Source organism: Melanerpes formicivorus, unplaced genomic scaffold, assembly GCF_026170545.1.
Source record: "Melanerpes formicivorus ecotype bairdi unplaced genomic scaffold, bMelFor1.0.p_v2 SCAF_27, whole genome shotgun sequence".
NCBI lineage: Eukaryota > Metazoa > Chordata > Aves > Piciformes > Picidae > Melanerpes > Melanerpes formicivorus.
Window position 1 is genome coordinate 8,951,485 of NW_027142379.1, and position 24,408 is coordinate 8,975,892.

Below are 24,408 nucleotides of genomic sequence, written 5' to 3' on the forward strand. Positions count from 1 at the left end.
GTGTGTAGTGGGATCATGAGTTCTTAACCCAGACATGCTTGCCCTGGGGATCTAATGGTTTATGATGGAAACAGCTTCATTACAAGCATTACACTGAGTTCAGTGGGCTTAGGAAAAAAAAATCCTCCAGTGGTTAATTGCTCAACATTTTTTCCTCCCCCATTTCTAACAGAGCCTTATGAGCCCCAGCCCATACTAGTGCTACCACTGTGACACTTACAAAACAAACCACACAAGCCTCAGGTTTTCTTTCCAGCACCGTAAAACCAATTGAACATGATGGCTAACAACATAAACTTTCAAGCTCACTTGACTACAGACTATTTTTAAAGGACTGTCCTGACTTTAATCTGTCATGTGAATAAAAGAAAAAGGAAAAGATTTATGAGCAAGCAATTGCTTGTTTTGGACTTTATTACAGTGTGGTACAGAACATTAAGCTCTGCAACAAGATTAAATGTCTTTTTATTTCTCTTTTGGCATTCCACACCCAATGGAGTATGGATAGGTAGCTAAAGTTTTCTGTTTTGGTTTGTTGTTTTTGTTTTGTTGTGTTTTTTCCCCATTAAAGAGCATTTGACTTTTTTCTCTCTGCATTGTAATATATATTTAATTTATGAAACCTTCTAATTAAAAAACCCTTACTAACCCACTTCTCTATTCAGGGATTCCAATTCAGAGGGGCCTCATTTAGTTCCATTAGTTTTAACATCTGTGTTTTAAGCTGCAGATAACTTCAGAAGTAGTCATTGAGGTAATATAGTGCTTCATTCACAAAAGGAAATTGGATGCTCACTGCATTTTGTAACGCAGCAATAACATAGTGGGCATTAATAAAGCAGCACCATAACAGCAGGTGTTGCTCCTGTCTGGGAAAAGGTCTTTTAACTTCTGCTAGGCCAATGTGTGCTCCTTATTCCATCTGGTTCTACATCATCAGAGAGATCAGCGAAATCCACACTACAAAAAGTCACTTTTGGGAAGGGTTGTTAATTCATCTGTGCCTAGAAAAGCCAAATGCAGGGTGAGAGGATTGTTTTCAATTTAAGTGCTTAGAGTGAACAGACTGGCCAGAAAGGATGGATCACAGCATCCTAAAGATTTGCTTTCCCTTCTGTGCTTGCGGCACAGCTGGTGTGTCCACTTGGACTGGGACATGAGACAGGACTCACCAGAGACCTCTGATGGCAAATTTCTAGCCAGCATTTGCTGGTGGAATTCCTTTGACTTTGCTTGAGCTATCCCAGTTTTATTTCAAGGTAAAGAGTGCTTGTCAATGAGTACACCAAATGTATGAAGCACAAAGCAGTGCTCTAGCAAGGGGGTGTGTGTGTGTGGACTAGATGATCTTTCAAGGCCCTTTCCAGCCTCTAAGATTCTGCGATATCTGTGATATCTTAGAAGTCACATGTCTGAATGAGGGAGATGGTGGCTGCTACCACCACAGCACTGCACTGCACAATTGAGACACATTTGTGAGTTTTGCCTTCCAAATAGTTCAATCATTCTCTGTTTCAGAGGATAAATCTCTTTGTCTAACTCATTTCCCAGAATTATGACATCATGACATTCACAATGGTTACCTTTTCTTCGTTTGGGTGTATATTTAGGTAGGTCAGATTCAAACCCAAGAGCTGCATTCCAAATGCTCTTGCAGTATTAACTGTAACAGTAAGCAAAGCAGAAAATGTCAGGTTTTAATCTCTCAGGAGACAAACACTGTCAGAGCAGCACCATGTCTGGAAAACACCTGTACTGTGTCTGAGCACTTGTATAAGCGTGCAAGAGATAATCAAAACTGTGAGTTCAAGTTCATTACCACCTCATTTCAAGTTTTACATTGGAATTAAGCTTAAATTGAGACTGAAATGAGTTTTGTTATCCCTGTTGTGCTGCATGGAGAAAGATTCTTTGTGACAGCAGGAAAAAATGATTGCCTGTTAGACTGAAAACATGAATATGAGATAGCTCTATCACAAAATAATTTCTAAAAGAATTAGCTAAGACTACAAGTTCCTTTCTTGTTCACTGTGAGTGTCTTTTCTCAGCACCCTCTCACCAGTGGATACCCATTGTCTGAAAGTGTCTGACACAAAATGCTACTGCACTCAAGTTTCATCACCCTCTCTAACCACCAAGAACGATAGCTCTGTCACATTATGTGGGGGCACCAAATTTTCCCAGCACTTCTACCTCAGAAAAATCTTCATCTTCACCTGCAGACAAGTAAACCTACAGGGCAGCACAGGACATGAGAGTCTAAAGTGTTTTACCTAAATTTCACTTGCCAATCAAAGCATGTGAAACAATCAGAACCCACAGTGGCAGAAAAATAAGGCCATAAAATACTCTACAAACTGTTACTTGTCTTGGAAAATTCCTTTCAAAGTTTCAAAGCCCCTTTCCAAAATTAATTTCATTGAGTCACATAATGAAATAGCAACATGTGACACAAGTCAGTGCTGCTAATTCCTGTATGCCTACATGTTATCTGACTATAATTGTGTCTGTGTGTTATGTGCTGTACCACACAGACCAACACACTTAGGAAGTCACACTTGGTTGTGTGCAATTTGACCTTGTTAAGGCGTCACCAAAAGGTGACTTCAATCCTCAGCCAGAAAAATCTTCTAGTGACTTTTAATCTACCAGATTAAAATGATATAAATTGCAGCCAGTCAGATAATAACCTTGGTCCCAAAAATTACTCTGGTACTTCTGTAGAACAAAGCGAGCAGGAAGCATAAGGTCATATCTAACCTGAGGGCTTCATGAAACAAGGTCATTTCCCTTTCAAGAAAGAGCAGGAGGAAATGCAATAAGACTACAAGACAGTAGTTTACAGAAAGCAGCAAGACAGGATAACAGGGGAAATCCAGACCTTCAGGAGGAAAATGAATACTCCCTACTTGGCAGCACCTCCTGGGACACTTAACACTGAAGAAGAAGGAAACTACAGAGAACAGCAGAGGTCTGACATGAACTAGCTCACTTTAAGAATTCAAGCAGCATCTTCACATGGCAAATGATGTTAAACTGCATAACAGAAATGTCAAACTGTATTTACAGCAATTGTCTACAAATCTGCCAATAATACCATTGCAGCAGCACAATTTTACAGAGAAAGAGGACATAGGGATCAACCTTCTCCCTTAGGCAGCAACACAGTGAGAAAGCAAAAGGATTTTATTCAGTATGATGTTGAGGGAGGACTATCCACCAACACTCAGGCAGCTGACACCAGTTCAGCAGTGTCCAGGAGGGAGAGAGGCTTTAACTGTGCTGCCAGCGCTGCTGCATGTGCTGTGTCAGCATGAACTCAAGTATGAAAAGGGATTGGGAAAAGAGAATTATTCATGTGCAGAATAGCAAAGTCAGTAAGGCAATGAACCTTCTTTACAAACATTGCTCTTGCATGTTCAAATAGAACAATGTGACTTCTATTTAAAACAAACCAGACAATGAGAAGAGTATGCTTAAGAAGGAGTAGCTCCAAATTCAATTTCCAACAAAGGAGAGGACTGTGAGGTCATGAATGACTTGACATCTCTATACCATCTTTCCCTTGTTGTCAGGTACATCTCATTAGTCTTTGCTTATCAATTATAAGGTTTTTTGGGGTCAAGAAGATTTGACATTAAGAAGTGTTGGCACAATGTTGGCACAACCTCAGCTCTTGATCTACTCTCCTTTAATTAGCAATCATTAAATGAAAGGCTTTTAATACACATGTGGCTCACCACATTAGCAGTTGCTACAGTGAAGAATACAATACCAATAAGAACTGATAAGGCATTAGAAACTTTTGTGTTTTGTTCAGAAAACAAACCCATATTACATCTTTATTATTGGGATGGGAGTGTTACGTGAGGGCTGAGGAAAATATTTCAGCTAATGGTTGTTGCATACTGTATTAATGAACTCCAGAAATCAGGCATGATGGAGTGAGTCCAAAGGAGGGCCATGAAAATGATCAGGGGACTGGAAGACCTCTCCTATGGGGACAGGCTGAAGGAGCCTGGAGATGAGAAGGCTCCAGAGAGACCTAAGAGCAGCCTGCCAATACCTGAAGAGGGCTTACAAGAAGGCTGGGGAGGGACTGTTTACAAAGGCTTGCAGTGATAGTGCAAGGTGCAACGGTTTGAAATTAGAGAAGATTTAGATTGGATGTTAGGAGGAAATTCTTTAGCATGAGAGTGTTGGAATACTGGAACAGGAGGTAGTTGAGGGCCCATCCCTGGGGATATTCAAAGTCAGGCTCGACAGGGATCTGGCAACCTGATCTAGTGGAGGATGCCCCTGCTCACTGCAGGGGGTTTGTACTAGATGACGTCTGGAAGTCCCTTCCAACCCAAACCTTTCTACGATTCTATGACAAGATCTTAAATGAGAGAACAGACGCCTTAGCTGGCAACATAAACAGGTAGCAGCATGTAAGTAGGAGACAGCATTCTAAGTGCATGCTGATGACAAAAAAAAAGTGAAACAGCAAACACTGAACATGTCAGAGACTTTCATTTAAGGCTCATGAATAACTATTCTAACCAGTTATAATCAATACCATCAAAATGGGCTTTTCTGGAATTCAGAATCAATTCACAAACCTTTGAGAATGAGAGATTGTAACTGCTTGCCTTTGCCTGATGCCACTCTGCTCATTTCAAAACCAGCCAGTAATGCCTTTGACAGAGTGCCAGTTTAGCCATTTTTGTGAGCCTCCCTGAGGCATTCAATCTAACAGCCATTTTATTAGCTGAAATAAACTTAGAACAGAGACCGTGCCAGCCTTACTTAAACTAAGTGAGCTAAAATCCCAAACAAACAAACCAGACTCATGGTGTTGGTTTTAATTTCCTGGCCAGAATGCATTATGAACAATATTCCACAACAACCTCCTGTGGACACTCCCATCTCCTGCTTACCACACCACCACCACCAGGCAGTTTGTTGAAAGCTTCTCAGCAAACCTTTTTGTGGCTGATCACTTTGTGCTCTGGGGATGCTTCATTCTCAGCAGTTAGGGATAAGTTACAAATGGATTTCAACTAAAAACCAAACCAACAACTTTGGAGCAGTGAGGAGTGATTTTTGCAAAATGCAGATGAACCCCAACATTATTTTGAGAGGAAGAATGCATTTTCATTACATGACCCCAGAACAAGGTCGTTCTTACAATTATGTTACCATGTCACCAGGCTGCTCCTTAATCATGTAAGGTTTCAATAATCAAAGCAAGTTCCTCATATGTGACAATGCTGGCTCTTGACTGGGTTTGGCCTGGGGGTGAGGAGAAAATGTTTCCTTTTTTTAAGCATGTTGCAGCTCATTGATCTACTGCTGCTAATAGCTGATGCATTTTTAGTTTGTCTTCCTATAGAAGCAAAGATTTCACGTCAGTGTTTAGTGTGAGGGGAAGGAAGATGCATCTGTGCATGCCCTTGGGCACATTGACTAAGCTCAGCTGAATTCATGGGAAGGGTAAGAAACCTCAAGGATTATCACCACACACACAGAGAATCACCAAGGTTGGAAGAGACCTCAAAGATCATCAAGTCCAACCTGGCACCACAGACCTCATGACTTAACCATGGCACCAAGTGCCACATCCAATCCCCTCTTGAACACCTCCAGGGATGGTGACTCCACCACCTCCCTGGGCAGCACATTCCAATGGCTAACAACATTTTCTGTGAAGTACTTTCTCCTTGCCTTGAGCCTAAATTTCCCCTGGCATTATGTTCTCACCAGTGCAAGGAATTCCACAGTCAAGGTGCAGAGAGACACAAAGCATGTGTGGGGAGGCTGTGGCATGAAACTGAAGTTGTTTATACATCAGAAAACCCTTATGATGGGAGGAGAAGACAGAGAAGATGTCATACACATGCCCAACTTCAGGTGAGCCTCTCTATAAACCACAGAAGGACACAGAAAACTTCTAACCACTCCACACAGACACACAAAGCTGACCTCATACTCCTTCACTGAGCTAACTATATCAGTAATGTAAGCTTCAATCCTGTCCATAGGAATCCTTACATTACCATTACAGGTGTTCAGAATATTTCAAGAGTTATCAAACTACCCTACAAAACTACAATTCTCTCCTTTAAGGAATAAAAACAAAAAAGGAACGCTATCAATAATTGTTTCAAAGAAACAATGCCCCCAATTCCACAATACTAGGAAAATCTTTTACACAAGAGTAAGTGAATTTTGTGGATACCATAGCAGAGGTAGCTTCTGCCTCACTAACAGGTTATTTATCTATCCAGGAGGCTGGGTCAGGTACCCAAAACATTTCATCCTATAGAAGAAGTTGTGGTGAATGGAGATTCCCTTCCCACCTGGTAGAAATTCTGCCCTGGCAGAAGCCTGGTACTTTTCCTACTGCTGGAAGACAATATGTGCAGGGCAACATCCAGGCTGGGGAGAGAAGATAGGCTGGCAGGGAAGAAAGTCCTCAGCAGGGCACAAAAGCAGCACTGCAGATGCACAGCCAAACCAGTGCCCATTGATTTTGACATAAGGTATGCTTAGAGTCACGATAGAACTACAGCACCACTAAGTCCCCAGGGTTGCAGAAACCACTTTTAACTGTTGTAACAGTAGGAGTTGACTGTGGAGTGATCTGGCTGTGCAGTTTGGGTGGAGCCCAATTTTTCGTCTGCATTGACTTCCTTTTAAACACATGCTTCCTACTCAGACAGAACATAGTAGAGATTAAGGCTATTATGATCCACGTTCCCAAGATTATCTCCCAAATTTATCTCTGATCCAGAGAACAGGACAGCAATATAATGCCACTGGCTCTGTTGCTGGGTGTAATTCCAGCCAACTACAGATAACATCATGGAAGCAGGAAGTCCATAATAAGTACATAATAGTCCAAATAGAAACTCCTTTCTGCTTGGTCACTCCACTGCAAACAGCTAGCAATGTACCACAAAGGAACCACTGAGAAACAACATGCTGCTGCTAGCTAAACCAGAGGAAGTCTGCCAGAGGTTGTTGTAATGATGAGGACACATTTATGAAGTGTCAGTCATCAGATCAGAGCAGCCACAGCAATTAACATCTAGAAACCACCACTGAAATTCACTTCTGAACTGAGCTGAGAGACTACTGTCAAAGGAGTTCCTCAAAATATCGTAAACCCAGAAGATATTGCAGGAGAGGAAGAAACAGAGAAACACTCACTGGAAAGAGGGAATACAGCAGCAGGGGGGGAAAAAAAGGGCAAGAGCTTATGGAAGAAAACTGGAACAGGGATACTGGATGAGAAGAGATGATGCTTATCTGAGCAGGGAGTGTTTCTACAAAAGACACTGAGTTGGATGAAGTCACTAAGAAAGCTTAAAACAAGAGGAAAAATAGGCCTAGGTGTGTCTGTTAGCTGCATTCTATATAAGCCAGCTAGAGCTGTAGCCTGATGCTGCAACAGCTTTCTCCTGAAAAAAAAATACACAGAATCTCTTACAAACCAACCCTTCAGGAACAACACCTGGTTGTTATTCTTTTCTCTGGTTGCTATTCTTGTCTGTGTTCCCTCCAACATCTTCACAATCTGTGCATGGCTGGGATTGTAGGAAGTTAGGTAGTTACAAGCTTTCCCTGCCCACATAACATCATTCTGAGAAGAATACTGTTTCAGAGGCAGATAAATCCTTGAAGAGATTGGCTCCATGATAATTTTAACCAGCTATTGTATGCTATTACTACCCACTTACTCTCATTTCCTGTTCCATTCTTATCTAAATTTTAGACTTGGCAGTGTTGCCTGAGAGATTTAGCTGTACATGGTCAAAGGCACAGTAAATCATCTGTGATGCATGGAGTTTTAATGTAATAAATATGCATGGAGAACTCTTCCCCACATACTCTTCCAGAAAATTTTAATAAAGTGAAATATAATAATAAGAACCCCTAGCATTACTCCCTCTGGTGAGTTTAATGCATCTAGCTTCTCATTTCAGGTAAGACCTAGTCTTTCATGGAAGTTCTGAACAAGCAATAGCATATGCAGTAAAGCAGCAAATGAATGAGGGAATTCATGAAATCTTCCAGGGATGGCTAGGAGGATCTCAAAAATTAACAGCAGACAGTATTTCCAGGTAATCTGACTGTCTGCATGCTAGACTTGCCTAACCATGGCCAGTGAAGTCCAAGAAAACTATGGTCCTGTATCCTACATGTGGCAGAAGTGATAGAAACACTTCACAGTAGAAGAGCTTTTGTCAGGAGTACAAATAATGTAAACACTTCCCTTTTCCTTTTTGAATTCATCAAGATGCAGTGTTTTAATTCACTGCTCTGCTATTAAAGATCCAGACGCACACTGTGGTACTAACTGGGAAAGCAAAATCATTGGATAAGGCTTTTTCATTTGGCTGGTTTTGAAAACAAAGTGATCACAGTGTGCACCTCACACCTACCTTCCTCACTGTTTATACAATTAAACCATTCACTGAGAGGAAAGGCACAGCTCAATTCCCTATACTCTCATTTGGGTCAAGATATGGCAGACACTAATATGAGCTAGTTAGCAGATCATTTACCCTGTTGATATCTCAGTGAGAAGCAGAAAGAAGCAATCAGAGCAGAAGAACTCAGAGGGAGGTGAGTTTTTGATTGGAGTACCATTAATCCTGGTTCTCCTTTGGAGAAGTGTGTATGTCCTTAAGCCCAAGGGCAGAGACTCCCTTCAGCAAAAAGATCACAGGAAAATCAAGGTTTCTTTCTTATCACAAAGTTAGCCCCTAAACATGGGCAAACATTTTCTCTTTCAACAGAAAAGGAACATAATTTCTTGTTTTGTTTTGGAGTTATTGTTTATTTGGGGTGTGTGTGTCTGTGTTGTTTGCTTGCTTCTTTGGTAGCTTTTTTGTGTTGTCATTTGGATTTGGGTTTTTTTTTTGGTTGGTTGGTTTTGCTATTATACACTGCAATTGATCTCTTAGAGTGTTTTACTTCTCAGTAGATAAAGTTTACTGTCAGATTCCCAGGCCTCTTGAAGTACTCACCTTTCCAACCAGGGATCTCTAAAGGTCCCTTCCAACCAGAGCATTCTATGCTTCTATAGTTCCCTACATAACCAATGAAGGAGAAGCAGATGCATTTCAACAACTCAGCCACCTAACACTGGTGTCAACATTTAGAGAAAACACAGACTGCTTATGGTACTACCTTGTCCCCAGGGACTGAAAGGAACACTAAGCATTTACTTCAGAAATTCTGGTTTACTGCCTGCTGAAAATCTGTTTGTGGTGATATAGCCTGAGTCTTACCTCTAAATATCCCTTGCAAAGAATGGCAAAGGTTTTCACTGTTTTCCCTTGAGTACTCCATTCCTCCCTAGTGATTAGTCCTAGAATATTATTATAGGTTCCAGAGGAAGGCCAACTATAATTAAGGTTACACAATACTTTCCATTAAGATTCAACTTTCAATTGTTAGTTCATTCTGAATGGATAAAAGTCAAACTTACAATGTCATTTAAGGAATAAAAAACAAAATTCAGCTGGCATGCTTTTTATTTTGGAGATCTTCATGCTGAAGAGTAGGATTTGATTTATGCACCAAGGTAACAAAGGTTTGAGAGAGGTAACTACTTGTAAGAGCCTGCTCCTGCAGAAATCTCAAATCACCTCTTCCTAGCAGACTTGTTAAAATTCAGCAGGAACAGACTTAGAGGATTCAATCTGTACTGAGTATCTGCCAGGTTAAGGGGTTAGACAAGACTTCTCCTACTGCTGTTCTTTCTGGCAGATGGTGGCAGCCACAATACGAAGCAGAAGCAATGAGGCAGAGGACCTGCCTCTGCTCTTCTCTCCATATTGATACTGAGGCCTGTTTCCAAGTTCTGAAGAAGAGAAGGAAGATAAAGGCAGCCATACATGTTGCAGAGGAGGCAGAAGCAGCCAGAGGGAAATAATCCAGCAATAGTCAGGTGAAAATGTGGAAGATGAGAAAATTCTCATGAAAGAGTTCTCAGAACTCTGGCCAGAAAGAAGTCTGAAACCAGCATTGGGGAGAAGTTAGAGAAATAAGGTTCTGGAGGAATGAAACATCTGGAGTCAGCTAGACAACATTGCCCTGCAAAACATGGACTTGAACATGTGACCCCAATAAAACAGAGAAAATGTGTGAGATGTGCCCAAAACCCTGCCAATTTGACTGGAAACTTTCTAGGTCAGGTTAGATGGAGCTGTGAGCACCCTGATCTCATTAAAGATGTTCCTGCTCACTGCTGGGGGGGTTGACTAGATGACCTCTGAAGGTCCTTTCCAACACAAAGCACTCTGATTCTTACTACATCCTGTGACCATTGCTCTCCATTCTGGTTTGTTTTCCTTTGCACACTGTTGCAGTAATTTAGTTTTAGAGAACAAAATTGCTGGTGGTTTGAATGCACCAAAATTGGACCCTGCCATTAGGTAATGCCAGGCTTCTTTCAATGCATTAAGTAATGCAAATCTTTCCATATAAAATTTGTACTTCAAAATACAAACATTAGTTTTCCAAAGGATCATAGAATGAGGGAAAGATATGTTGGAAGGCAGGCTCTCCCTTGAAGTTTTGTTGACACTGCATTAATACTCGGGGGCGGGCAGAAAGAGAGATGGAGAAGTTCAGATAGGCTGGAAAAAGAAAAGGTTAGAGGAGAATTCATCTGCTTTCTCCTCTGTGTGACCCCTCACATGCTGCATCTAGTGCCACAAACTTGCAGGGGCAGGGTGAAATCTTGGAGATGAGAAAAAAGCAGAGGGAGATCTACATCTGGATCCCTATTTCTCATTCTGTCCCTTTGCTCCTGCTTCCAAGTTCAAGGAGCATCCACAACACTGTGTTGTTTAGTATAGGACTTTCCAAGGTCCATCTCAGTCTGGGCACACAGGTTTGGCCCAGGACACCTGTGAGTTCCTGATTAAAGAGTTGTTAAAGCTACCCCTCCCTCAGCTCATACATCTTTAAGGTAATCTTCAAGAAAAGAAGACATTTATAAAGGAGCTATTTCTTTCATAACTGGGCCCTCAAATACCTGGATCTTGTTGCCCAGATCATTCATTCTTTGTGTTTGTGCTTCAAAGAGATTTTGATGGGCAACGTATCTAAAATCATCTGAAACCTCCTGGACTGCTGTTTCAGGTGAAACTGGAGCATCCTACATCAAGTCAAATTTCGTATGCAGTGCCTGAAATATCTGACAGGTATTGTGCCCTGCTAGGAGTGAAAGCCCGGAGGCTTTGCTCTAGGCAATGGATTTGACATTTCATTTGCCTGTTTTTTCCTTTTGAGACTTTATTGGAAACACACTCAAAACCCAGGAGAGTCTGAGGTTACTACCCAAGGCTTCCAAAAGGGACCCTGTCACTGGAACATTAACATTAAACAGGTTCAGAAAAGAAGAAGAAAAAGAGGAAAAAAAACCAACCCCAAAACAACACCACCCCCAGAAAACCTACTCCCTCAAAATGACAAACCAAACAAACCCCCAACCCCCTCAAACAATAAAAAACTGCAAACCACAAAAACCAAAGCAAATCAAATGACTTTTACAGAGCTGCTTCACAGTGTGCTGCCTACCAGAGTCCATCCTCCTTTAAGCAGTGGCCACCTCAAAACCCAAAAAATAAAATAGCGTGATAGATACTGCAGTAAACTTGAGTGAAACAGTTTTGTCTCTCTACTGTCTCTTGGAAGACAGTAAACACTGAATGATATGAAAGAGTCACATATGGCCAGAAGACAAAGCCATCTATAACCTAATGTAAATGATAAAGTTTGTGTTCCAACCATCATTTCACTACATTTTTCACAAGCTAAAGGGACCACTAATGGAAGGAGTTTTGCCCAGCTTTTGTTGTAGTTCTGAAGCAATGATAAACATCATGCAGTTCATCACTACAAGACACTGATTCCACTTACAAATGATCTAATTAAATCACAGCTACTGGCAGGACTTTCCAAATGAGCGTTGTGCAATGCACAGTGAAGCAAACACACTGAAACATCTGAAACTGCCTCTGGTTTTCCCCAAATCCTAGAGGCATCAGAGAAGCTGAAAAGCAGCAGCACACAGAAGTCCAGCATCTCCAAGCTTCTGCTGGCAAGAAAGCACATAATCACAAGCCCATGCTTCTCGGCAGAGCTGTGTCAGCAGTGGAAGGAAAAGAAAAAGCTTTACAGCTACACAGACATCTTTATAATTTTCATATCTCAAAATGATGGCATTTCCAGTAAAGGCTGCTTTTGAATGGCCCTTTGCTTTTACAACTCACTTTGTTTCACAGTACTGTCTATCTCCTACTGTTAACTCTTGAAAGAAGCCTTTCATAGATCAATGCAGTCTGTTAAGAATCCAGACGTTAAAAGAGAGTTTTTCTTGTCTGCGTTTGCTCTTGAAAGGCTCAGAAGTGATTTGTGCCAATCAGCAATAGAGAGACTTGAGTGACAGGGTTTAACTAACTGATCCAAAGATGATTTGTCAGGGGAAAATTGCTAAAATTATAAATTAAATAGCAAAGAGAGTTTTCCTCTGTCTGCTTTTAAACCAAGACAGGTTCTTTCAGGTGTGAAAATCGTTGTGAAAGCTTCCACAAGGAGTCAATGAAAAGCTTAGGAATGCATAGAATAATCTCTCAAATAACACTCAACAATAGTAGTAAAATACAAAGAAAGCATTGCAATGACCACCACACAAAGCTGTTGACCTCATTCACACAGACCTCAGAAATGTAGGTGCCAAACTTCCCCCAAGTAACATACAGGAGACTAGATGGCACACTGTTATAGCTCCTCCTGTGGAAATTATGGCTTGGTTTCCCACCTCTCTTTTACCTGCCTGTTCTTTCCTTCTCAGTTTGTTCTCTTAAATTCACCTTTCTCCATCTGCCAAAAAGAAGAGAGCCCAGGTGGAGGGTTCTTGGCCCACTACCTTCACTGATAGAGAGGGAGGGAAGCCAGTGTCACTTCCAGCACTGCTCCATAAGTAACTCCAGCAACAGGTGGGCAGTGAGGAGGGACAAATAGTTCCTACTGAATGCCTGTACCACAGAATCACACAGAATCCAAGAACAGTGGGGGGTGGAAGGGACCTTTGAAAATCATCTAGTCCCACCTTCCTGCTAGGGCAGGATTGTCCAGAGTAAGTCACACAGGAACAGGTTTCAAATGCCTCCAGAGATGGAGGCTCTGCAGATTCTCTGGGCAGCTTCTTCCAGTGAAACAATGAAGCTGTAGCACCAAAGACATGAAAAGTATCAAAAGACAGTTCTGAAACTGTCTGACCAACTCTCAGTGAGAGTACCAGAGAATTCAGTACTCTCTGTTCCTATCTGACATTTTTATTCCTCTGTTCTGAATTTTTATGCTTTCTCTCACCAGCTTTTGAGAAAAAGCTCATTATTGGCTGCTCATTGGTCATTTTTTGTACTTTTCACATGACTGGAGGTTGTTATGCAGACAGAAACTAGCACAAAGAAAAGATTTATTTATTTATTTATTACCCTGGTGCAGGTTATTTGTACGCTACTGCCACTACTTGCAAGGCCCTTGCTTTAAGTCTCAGACAATTCTACCACCCACCTCAAAATTATGACCTCCCATCCAACACAGCATCTACTTCAGTTCAAGGCTGTTTCAGGTTAAATTACAGGATATTAGCAGGATAAAGCTTTTCTCTGCTTAAAACTACAGAAAAAATATAGAATTTATGTTCTCGTGATGATGCATCAACCTCATATACCCATCTGCTCGTTTAGATTTCAAGTCTCCTCCAGATTTTCTAAGCTTTTCATCATTGTTTTGTGACTCCAATTTTGTGTCCACCTGAAAATCACAGCTCACGTGCCTGCCTGGAAACCACCGCTCCCGTGTCCGCCGGAAAACACCGCTCCCGTGTCCACCCGAAAACACTGCTCCCGCGTCCGCCTGAAACCACAGCTCCCGCGTCCGCCTGAAACCACAACTCCCGCGTCCGCCTGAAACCACAACTCCCGCGTCCGCCTGAAACCACCGCTCACGTGTCCACCTGAAACCACAGCTCCCGCGTCCACCTGAAACCACAGCTCCTGTGTCCACCTGAAACCACAACTCCCGCGTCCGCCTGAAACCACAACTCCCGCGTCCGCCTGAAACCACCGCTCCCGTGTCCACCTGAAACCACAACTCCCGCGTCCGCCTGAAACCACAACTCCTGCGTCCACCTGAAACCACAACTCCCGCGTCCGCCCGAAACCACAACTCCCGCGTCCGCCCGAAACCACCGCTCCCGTGTCCACCTGAAACCACCGCTCACGTGTCCACCTGAAACCACCGCTCCCGTGTCCACCTGAAACCACCGCTCACGTGTCCACCTGAAACCACCGCTCCCGTGTCCACCTGAAACCACCGCTCACGTGTCCACCTTGTCAGCTTTCAGACCAGTTATGTGATATAAAAGCACTCAAAGTTACTTACATCTTAGTCTACAGAAAACTACTATACATTTGTACTAACAAGGTAGTTTGTGTAAGTGTCATGGTTTGGTTTTTTTGTTTATTTTTTGTTAATGAAGTTTATGCCTGTGAAACTTTTCCAACCTACTACTGCTCAAAGCTATTCTAACATAGTAATGATTTTGAACAATTAGCTCGCCTGTATCTGGTAATTTACCATAGGGTCACACACTTGTATTTTCTGGAGACAGGAAAGAAAAAAAAAACCAAACACAACATATTTGAAATGCCAACACAAATGAAATTTAAGGACAAGGAACTCAGAAATTTGTCACTAATGATAAAACATGGAGTTATGAAAGACTGCACACAAGTCATTCGCTCACTGAAATCCTGCAGACACTGAGGGGCCTACTCAAGCTAATGATAAAGAAGGATGCACCTCAGTTTCATATATCACATTGTGCTAGCACCAAGCAAAGCAGCTCTGCACCTAAGCCACCTCAGTCCTCTGCTCAAGTACTCGTTGTAAATATCACCTTTTTAAAGGGAGCCAAGTCCTACAGTGTTAACCTGACATTAAATCTCTAATTGACAATACTAACTGTTAAGGTCAAGAATCATCAATCCCAGGCTTCAAGCATGATTGCTTACTTAACGTGGTCTTTGCAAATCCAACACACCATTTGTGTTTCACACAAGTGCAGGATATGGTTCAGTTACTTCTTTGCAGGCTGACCAGAATATTTTCTACTAATTTTGCAGTGACCTTTGCTAAATTATTTGAATGTTGTGGACATTTCTAAACTCAGAAAATACGATGCAGTACTCACTGAAGTCAATTGTGAAAGTTTCTTTAGAGACAATAGGATCCAGATTCACTTTGTGACCAAAACTCATTTGCTCAATAGGATTCTTTATTCACTGAAGACTCAGATAATCAGAAATCTTTGCATCTTTTAATTACTCATTGCTGATAACATCAGCCTCAACTTCTGCATGGTTTTTAGTTTTCCTTTTCAAGCACAGTAAAGGTTTGATCAGATGTTAGTGGCAATCTCCATCAGTCCAAGCCTTATTTTTACTAACATGAGCTAACAAGAATTGTCAACTGTGACAAATGCTTATTCTGCTTTCACAGTGTTGGTCTGAGTTTTATACAAATGATTTAATGAGTGTGTCAACATCTTGAAACAGACAACTTCTTTCTTTTCTTTTAATGGTAATGGAATATTGTTAAAGATTTAAGCCTTATGAAAGCCCATGAAACTGCTGCTTACTTCAGTGAATTTCTGTGTCAGTGAAGTGACACTTACAAGGTTTCACACATCTATCTTAGAAACTGTTAGCAGTGACAAAACATGCAGTTCAAAGGCCTCACATGCAGAAGTGACTTGCCAGCTGGCATGCAGCTGGTCAGCTCTGCTAAATCAGGACTGCTGCTTGTGGAGCATTTGCAGTCAGTTTTAGACCATGCTGTGCTGTAGCTTCTGGCTTAGCTCAAAATGCAAGGGATAATCAAAAATCTCCACATACCTTCTCATACAATCCAGTGCCCGAATGAAGAAGTCTTTGTGAAGCTGATGCTCGTCCCTCAGGATGGAGCACTGCTCCAGCGTCACTGACATGGATGTCCGGTCTTTGGCACTTTTGCAGCAGGTGAAACGGACTCCGTTCAGCTTACGGCAAATCTGAAACACAGGCAGAGGTCATGGGGTGCCCTTTCCACACCTTGTCTTCACTCCATGCTAAGCAGGCAGGGGAACTCCCACCATTGTCCAAGCACACACAATGAACAGAGAGAACTACACTATTATTCCAGAAGAAAACAGCTACTAAGAGGTTGTAATTCCAGTCCTGAATCATATGGGCTGCTGATGGGTTCTTTGCAGTTCAAACAGTTATTAGGGCTGTTACTAAGGGATTTTCATATTCCAGTACCTGAAGGGGGCCTAAAACAAAGCTAGAGGGGACAGTTAACAAGGACACATAGCAACAGGACAATGCTTTTAAGGTAGGGCAGGGTAGATTTAGACTGGACATTATGAATTAGTTCTTTACTGTGAGGGTGGTGGAACACTGGAACAGGTTGCTCAGGGAGGTGGGGAGGCCCCATCCCTGAATACATTCAGCATGGCTTGAGGGGGTCTGTGAACTACCTGATCTAGTCGGGGATGCTCCTGCTTACTGGAGTTGGGTTGGACTAGATGACCTTTAAATGTCCCTTACAACCCATCTCATTCTATAATTGTAAGCAGCATGCCCATGCTGGGCTGACACAGTGCCACAGCAGGTGAAAATGTGCTCGAAAGAAGTGTGACTTTATCTTTTGTTTATAAATTCTCCACATTAACACTCTACAAAAACCAGCACCAAATGATCACAGCTACTGATCTATAGACCATTTCCAATTTATTCCAAAGAATATATTCTCAAAACAGATCTTCAGGGTTTTCATTATCAGGACAAGCCTTCAAACAAACTGCCCACCGATGAAAAGGAGCCCTTTTGTGATTTCAGGACAGCTACAGACGATCTTGTATAGCAGTTGCAATCAAGTCTCTCTCCTGCTCACCTCAACATCCCTTCCATAAGGGAGGCAAGAAACTCTGTAGATCACAACAACAACAAAAAATCCTCCCCAACTTACTATTCTTAGTTCTATTTTAAGCAAGTCACTAAAATGTCTACAGGTACTACAGCTTACCAAATCATTGCATCCAATTTCCTGGACTTGAAATAAAAAGTATTAGTGTTAGCCTAGGCTATTGGAAAAGGAAAAGATGCCTCATTTTGTCCTCATTTTCTCTGACAACCACCCCATTCAATTACAGCTTAATTGTCTGAATACCTAATGAATGTTGAAACAGTGAAGAAAACCTTCACCAAGTCTTAACTCAGACGCATGAGCTTAGGGGACTAACTTCTCCTGAGGATATGGACTCAAGACATCTGAATTTAAATATAGCCCTTATTTTCAACAGAGGTACAAAGAACAGTTAAAGCTTAATTCAAATGATTTCCATGGATTACCTCCTTTCACTGCACTTTTGACAAATTATAAGAGATGAGGGAAACACAAGATACTTCCTAAGGATAATTTCTCACCTTAGGAAATCAGTCTGGGAGTGCACCAGCCCATTAGTTTATACTTTGGGTTCAAAGAGAATTATTGTACTAGAAACAGAAAAACTGGAAGGACAGAAGATGTGCCCAAGTGGGGATCTACCTAATAAGGGAGCACTTTGCATTGCTTGCTACTATCCCTGGACAAAACACAGCTCTAACAGCATCAAGAAAGGGAGATAGTTTAGGAAGGTAATAGGAAAGAAGGAAGGATAAAGGAAGTAGCAAGAGAATAGGGCAAGGCAATAAATTACAGCTGTTAGGCTTAATCGCAAGGAACTTCTCAGCTTGTCTATCAGGTGTCTACTTGGGGTCCTGCAGGCTGAAACTGAGACATGACCTTCATTTTCTCAAATCAGCAAATATGCACTTTTTTAAGTCTATTAATTTCTTTTTCAGGAATTATGTTAAAATCAATGGCTCAGAGAATTGAATTGAATCGAATAGACCAGACCATGTTGGAAGACACCTTCAAGATCATTGTGTCCAACCCATCATCCAACACCATCTAATCAACTAAACCAAGCAACCAAGCACCCCATCAAGTCTCTTCCTAAACACCTCCAGTGATGGTGACTCCACCACCTCCCTGGGCAGCACATTCCAATGAGTAATTACTTTCTCAGTGAAGAACTTTCTCCTCAGCTCGAGCCTAAACTTCCCCTGGCGCAGCTTGAGGCTGTGTCCTCTTGTTCTGGTGCTGGGTGCCTGGGAGAAGAGACCAGCCCCCACCTGTCTACAACCTCCCTTCAGGAGGACACTGCTGCCCACTGGAGGCTTGAACCCATGATCTTGACCTTCAGAGTCTCATGCTCAATACTCACAGCCTTTAAGGTCTTTGCAATCTTGCAGTAAGGATGCTCTCAAAAGTTGAAGCCAGGCAATACATTTATTCAATCTAACTTTGAACCCAAAGCAGTACAGGCTAAAGAAGAACATTTGAGTGCTTCTCCCCCCTACCCCAATCCCTACAATTCAAAATATTAAAACTTAAGTCAGTTCAAAAATTTGGGAAGTTGCATTGGGATTTAAATAAATTACTAAAACACTTTTTCCCCCCCTTTTTCTTCAAGTAATGCTGTGAAAGAAGTTAACTGCTTAATTGAAGAGATTAATTTTCTTTACACTAGTCTCTTTTGAAGTCTGAGTCATTGTGACTATTCTAAGTGAATGAGTCATAACAAAAAAAAAACACCCAGGTAATTATTCTGGATGAGTGATGGCCTCTGGTGCAAGGAGTGGAGACTGACTCTCAAATCTGGGCTGACAGCATACATACAAAGTGCTGGCTAGTGAGCATCAGGCTGGAGCTGAGAAACAGTCTAGGCACAACAAGCAAATGACCACAAGCTTCTTTGCATTGAAGTTCAGTACAAATGTCCCAATCATTGCAAAGTGGATTAAACAGAAAGCAATCTGTTAACTTAACCAAGCAAATTAAAAAATCCTTAGATTCTGATTTAAGGAGAAATGTAGGTTAACCTGATAGGCTGGCCTAAATAAATCCTCTGCATGACTCAGTTCACTAAGCAGCAGCAGTTAAACAGGGTAAATAATTAAAATGGGCAAATGCACGGATCTGATGCTCTAATCTAATGATCTGAAATCTAATAAGGGACACTATCAAATATACAGTAAGATGGCCATAGCAGGGCACAGAGCTTGCAGTTAGAATTCAAACTGAATCCTACCCTCAGTTTCGCTCATTTCTACTCCAAATATACTGAAGTAGAAGGAGAACTAGATTTGATACATACTAGAACTTTAGAAGGTCTCCCGGATGAACATAGATGTAAATGATCATTATTGTGATTAAGGGATGATAAAAGCATATGAAACTATGAAGACTAAATCCAGGATCAATCAATACTCTTGATTATTTTATTCTGCTGTAAGACAGAAGATGATGGGTGCAGTTTAGGAAGTAAAAATACCTAACACTTAAATCTCTGAGTTCAAGGGCATCCTGGCCTGTATCAGAAACAGTGTGGTCAGCAGGAGCAGGGAGGTCATTCTGCCCCTGTACTCCACACTGGTTAGGCCACACCTTGAGTCCTGTATCCAGTTCTGGGCCCAGTTCTGGGCCCCTCAGTTTAGGAAAGATGTTGAGATGCTGGAAGGTGTCCAGAGAAGGGCAACAAAGCTGGGGAGGGGTTTGGAGCACAAGCCCTACGAAGAGAGGCTGAGGGACCTGGGGTTGCTTTAGCCTGGAGAAGAGGAGGATCAGGGGAGACCTTATTGCTCTCTACAGCTACCTGAAGGGAGGTTGTAGACAGACGGGGGTTGGTCTCTCCTCTCAGGCAACCAGCACCAGAACAACAGGACACAGTCTCAAGCTGCACCAGGGGAGGTTTAGACTTCATAGAGAGAGGTATTGGCCATTGGAATGTGCTGCCTGGGGAGATGGTGGAGTCGCCGTCACTGGAGGTGTTTAGGAGGAGACTTGATGGGGGGCTTGGTGCCATGGTTCATTAGATAGTGTTGGATGATAGGTTGGACGCGATGATCTCGAAGGTGTCTTCCAACCTGGTTTATTCTATTCTGTTCTATTTAGTATAAGAACTGTTTCTCATATGACTTTGCAATAGCTGACTCTTAAACAGCAGAGGTATTCTCACAGCTCCATTAGCATGGGGATTACATGCTGAAGCTGGTATTTATGCATATCCAGGTAGAGTATCTCATGCATCAACTGCAGTAACAAAGAAACATCCTTACATCCTTTTCAACAAAAAACCCCATGGAACAATGTGCAACTGATCTAATTAAAGATGTTCATGCTCACTACTGGTCCAGGGGGGCTGGACCAGATGAACTTTAAAGGTCCCTTCCAATCCAAACCACTCTGTGATTCTGTGCTAACAGTGGGTCCAGAAATCCTTGTTTCAGAAGACTACAGTAACATCACATAAAGAGAAGCAGAACACCTGGAAGGAAAAATCTGAAACAGTTTACATCCAATGCTTTTTACCTACGAAATTATTTTCAGGGAGCCATGAATACAACTAATTCTGCACCTTCAGGGAGACAGGAAACAACTTTCTATATCCAAAGATTAGTTCTGTCGTATTCATTGTAGCTCATTTTGCACAACCCTGTGCTGATTTATCTTTTAGTTCTTTAAAAAGCAATGTTTCACAGTAATTGCAGAGCTGGTACTTGAAGAAAAGCTTACATTTTTATTCACAACAGATCTATGCTGCCATACCATAGGATAATATTTATTAACCACAAGGGGAAAAAAAAATGTTATTAGCAACATGAAAAAATTACAGCAGGGTAGTTGATACAAAGATACAATTAATATTATCTTGTTCCTGGTGCTCATGGAAAGTTGGGGAAATTTCATTAACATGTTGTATCAAGCATTTATTTGCCTTGAGGAGCACATGCAGTTGAAAGCTCTCCAAAACACAAGGCCTTGCTTCAATAACTTCAGTAGATGCCAAAGATTTAAGTCTTTGTATAAATGGGCAGAGCCACCAGGGGCACTTTCCTAAATCTAAGACAACTACCTGGTTGAATTTCACATTCCTGAAGAGCTTGAGCTCTTTATAAACACCAAAGCGTTGGGGTTTTTTTAACATGCAAACCCCTAGATGCTTCCCACAGAACTGGGAAACAGAATTGTGAGTACAAACAAAGTATAATTCATTGTTTGATAAACATTTCCCTTTGTGTTCCTGGGTCTGGATGTCTGACCTTTCCACTTTGGGCTTATTTTGTATTGGTGCCACTGCCTTTGGAGTTACTGTCATCATAGCACTGGCTAAAGCCCTCCATAATATGTGATTGGCTAAAAGATGTACAGATACAATGAGACACTTCTTTAGAAAACATAAGTATCTTAACCACAGAAAATCAGAAGTTCAGTGCAGCAGTACTGCACAAAACCCAGAGGAAGTCATGATGTCCTGAGCCATACCTCAAGGCTCACAGACAGTAACTGGCTGGAGGGCAGAGCCCAGAGAGTGGTGGTGAATGGTGCCACATCCAGCTGGCAGCCAGTCACTAGTGGTGTCCCCCAGGGATCAGTACAGCTATGTATGATCATTCAAGGAATTGTTTCTGCCCATATGGGAATGAAGGGATTCCTCTGCCTTAAACAGACTCAGTTAGTTAAAATCAGAAAACAATCAATCAGCAGCACAGCCTAGGAGAAACTCTGCAGAAAAGAGCCTTCAAAGTGACCAGGGTAATTTCCTGCTTCAAATTTTAGCCAGTTCTACCAGTTAAGAAAATGAGAACAAGAAAATACCTGTAACATAAGAAGAGAGATTTTTCACAAGTTGGATGAGAGACCAGAAGAATGGAAATGTCAGAGAGCCATTTCAGCATATCTACCTACTTTAATCACTTGAGTTTTCCACTCACAGTCCTACAATCCATTGCACTTACAGTATCAGCAGGCATGTGAAAATTAGTTCATCATGTGAAATGGAAACAAGAGAGCTTACCGTTGCAGCCAGCCACATGATTTCTACATTCTTTCTCTTTTTGGCCTGGATATTTTGATGGAGATTTTCTAGCAATCCCTTTAAATCATTTTGTTCTTGAAAATGTGGTAGACCTGGGAAAAAATCATGATAAGGTTGCTCATTAGAATGGAGTTGATGATACATTTGTGCTGAGTAAAGAATGCCCTAAAGTAAAGAACAGACCTGTTATTTACAACCTTATTTGGGAACACAGGATAGAAAGTGTCAGCTAAATATTTAGGGAATAAGCAAACCTTATTTCTTGTAAGTTTTGTTCTAATGCTACCTTCATCTCCATTAGTCTTGAAAAATCAATAGAAACAATCAAAAATCTGTTTTTAAAACTAATTTCTTCTTGCAGTAGTGACATAAAAAGAAATGCAATTGAAATCCTAATCAGAGGGGCCTAGAACCTGCTGAAAGAATATGAGATCAAATTGATTACTTGATACACTTTTGTCAAGAAATATGATGGTTATTCAGTGGGGGGAAAAAGCCCAACCCAAGCCCCAAACCTAAACCGTAAGATTTATATTCAATTCAAAGAGTAAAAATGAGACAACTACTAAGGTAGGTCAAAATCCATTCTCCTAAATTGATCACAGCTGGAATGATCTCTCTTATCAACAGGCTTTCACCTTTTATCTGTAATGAATTCTGTAGTTTCCCTTATCCATGATTCATAGTATGAAGTAATTTAAATACACTCAAGAAGAACTCGTCTAAAAATGTCTAAGTTGCCTTACTCCTACTGTGCTGCCAAAAGGAAAAAGGATGAAGAAAAAGTACATTCAAACTAGCTTTGTAATAATCTTAATGAGGATTTTTTTTTAATCTGTGTATTACAATTCCTGATCATGCAATTAGATAATGCAGAGCATATAAATATACATCACAACCTGCTAGACTGCTGCACTTCCCCTGCGTCTGTTCTCTAAAACACATAGCACACAATGAGTGCTCCACACAGATCCTTCCACATTACGAGAATGTACCACTAGGGTAGACATTTTACTGCTTTGAAGCAGTTTTCTTTTGCTTCACAGCAAAATGCATCATCTGAGAGATGACTTCACCAAAGGTAAAGCAAGATTCTCCTAATTTATAATATTGCCAAACAAGCAGCATCTTGACTGGAGATGATCGATTGCTTAAACTCCTTGTGCCGCAAAGCAGCATTAAACCATCAAATCATTCTCATAGATTGTAAGCGGAAGAAGCCTGGAAGCACAAAACACACTCACAGATTTACTGCTGACAATACAAGTACTGCATTGTGATGCCATGTAAGAAACCCTTCATTTGCAGGATTTCTAAACCTTGCGTGCATCCCCCTTGCCACATGAGACAAAACCCTACAACCTCCCTTCAGGTGTTGTGGACAGCAATAAGGTCTCCCCTTGGTTGGACCTGATGATCTCTGAGGTCTTTTCCAACTTTAGTGATTCTATGAAAACTGGGCAACACTGATGCTGCTGTGAGTGTTTGGTATCAAACCAACAAGACTACCTCTCCCAGGTTTCTCTGATTTTGTGCTTTCAGATGTTTAAACTCAATTCTGAGGTGTTCTTTACAACTAATTCTGTGCTACTAAACAACAATCACACATGGAAGTTTTCAAGGCAAACCTGGATGGGGCTCTGAGCAACCTGCTGTAGTGTGAGGTGTCCCTGTCCATGGCAGGGGGGTTGGAACTGGATGATCCTTGAAGTCCATTCCAACCCTGACAGTTCTGTGATTTTTGTAGCCTTGCCATTGCTAGCTATTCTATAAAAGCAACACTATTTTGATGCCTAAACCAGAAATACATTTGGTTGGCATTTTCAGCAGGAATCATTCTGGGAGCACACTGTTGGTTATTGTTTTCAGAGCTCTCTATTAGAGCATTAAAGAGATTAGGAAAGGTGAGTGACAGAGTGCATATTCATGTAGCAGAAGATAGAAAGTCAGTGTTTGGCATGCACATCACGTGCAGCTGAAGACTTTTAATAATTGGGAATAGAGAGAAAGATAGAACATTATTGGCAAGGGGAATTACAGAGATGAGAGAAAAACCAATAGTAAAGGTGGTAATACCTTTACAGAAGTGGAACATTTCATTCATTGAAATGGAATATATGAATAAAGCACCAGGCAGGTAAGGCTGCCTAAGGATGGTGAATGCAACAGCTTGCCCAACAGGGCTGTGAGCCCTCAAATTCTGTCTGGCTTTATGAGCACTATTTGTAACTTTACAGCTTTGTGAATGGTCCTGCATTTATTTTGTAGCATGGGTTTGGCACTACAGGAAACTGCCTGGAAAGGGATGACAAAACCATCAAGGAGTTATCCGTACTGAACACTCTCACTTGGCTACAACACCAGGGCTG

The 24,408-nt window shown here is 41.5% G+C and overlaps 1 protein-coding gene across 4 annotated transcripts in view; it reads right to left on the bottom strand.

Annotated features, from left to right (window-relative positions):
• The window catches only part of INPP4B (inositol polyphosphate-4-phosphatase type II B), a 339,838-nt gene that overhangs the window by 21,783 nt on the left and 293,647 nt on the right, over positions 1-24,408 (bottom strand). For all 4 annotated transcript variants that reach the window (XM_068154053.1, XM_068154054.1, XM_068154052.1 and 1 more), the window contains 2 exons: positions 22,019-22,131; positions 15,972-16,126 (listed from right to left, as the gene is read on the bottom strand). In XM_068154053.1, the coding sequence (XP_068010154.1) occupies positions 15,972-16,126; positions 22,019-22,131 (268 nt within the window). The remainder of the gene's footprint in view (positions 1-15,971; positions 16,127-22,018; positions 22,132-24,408) is intronic.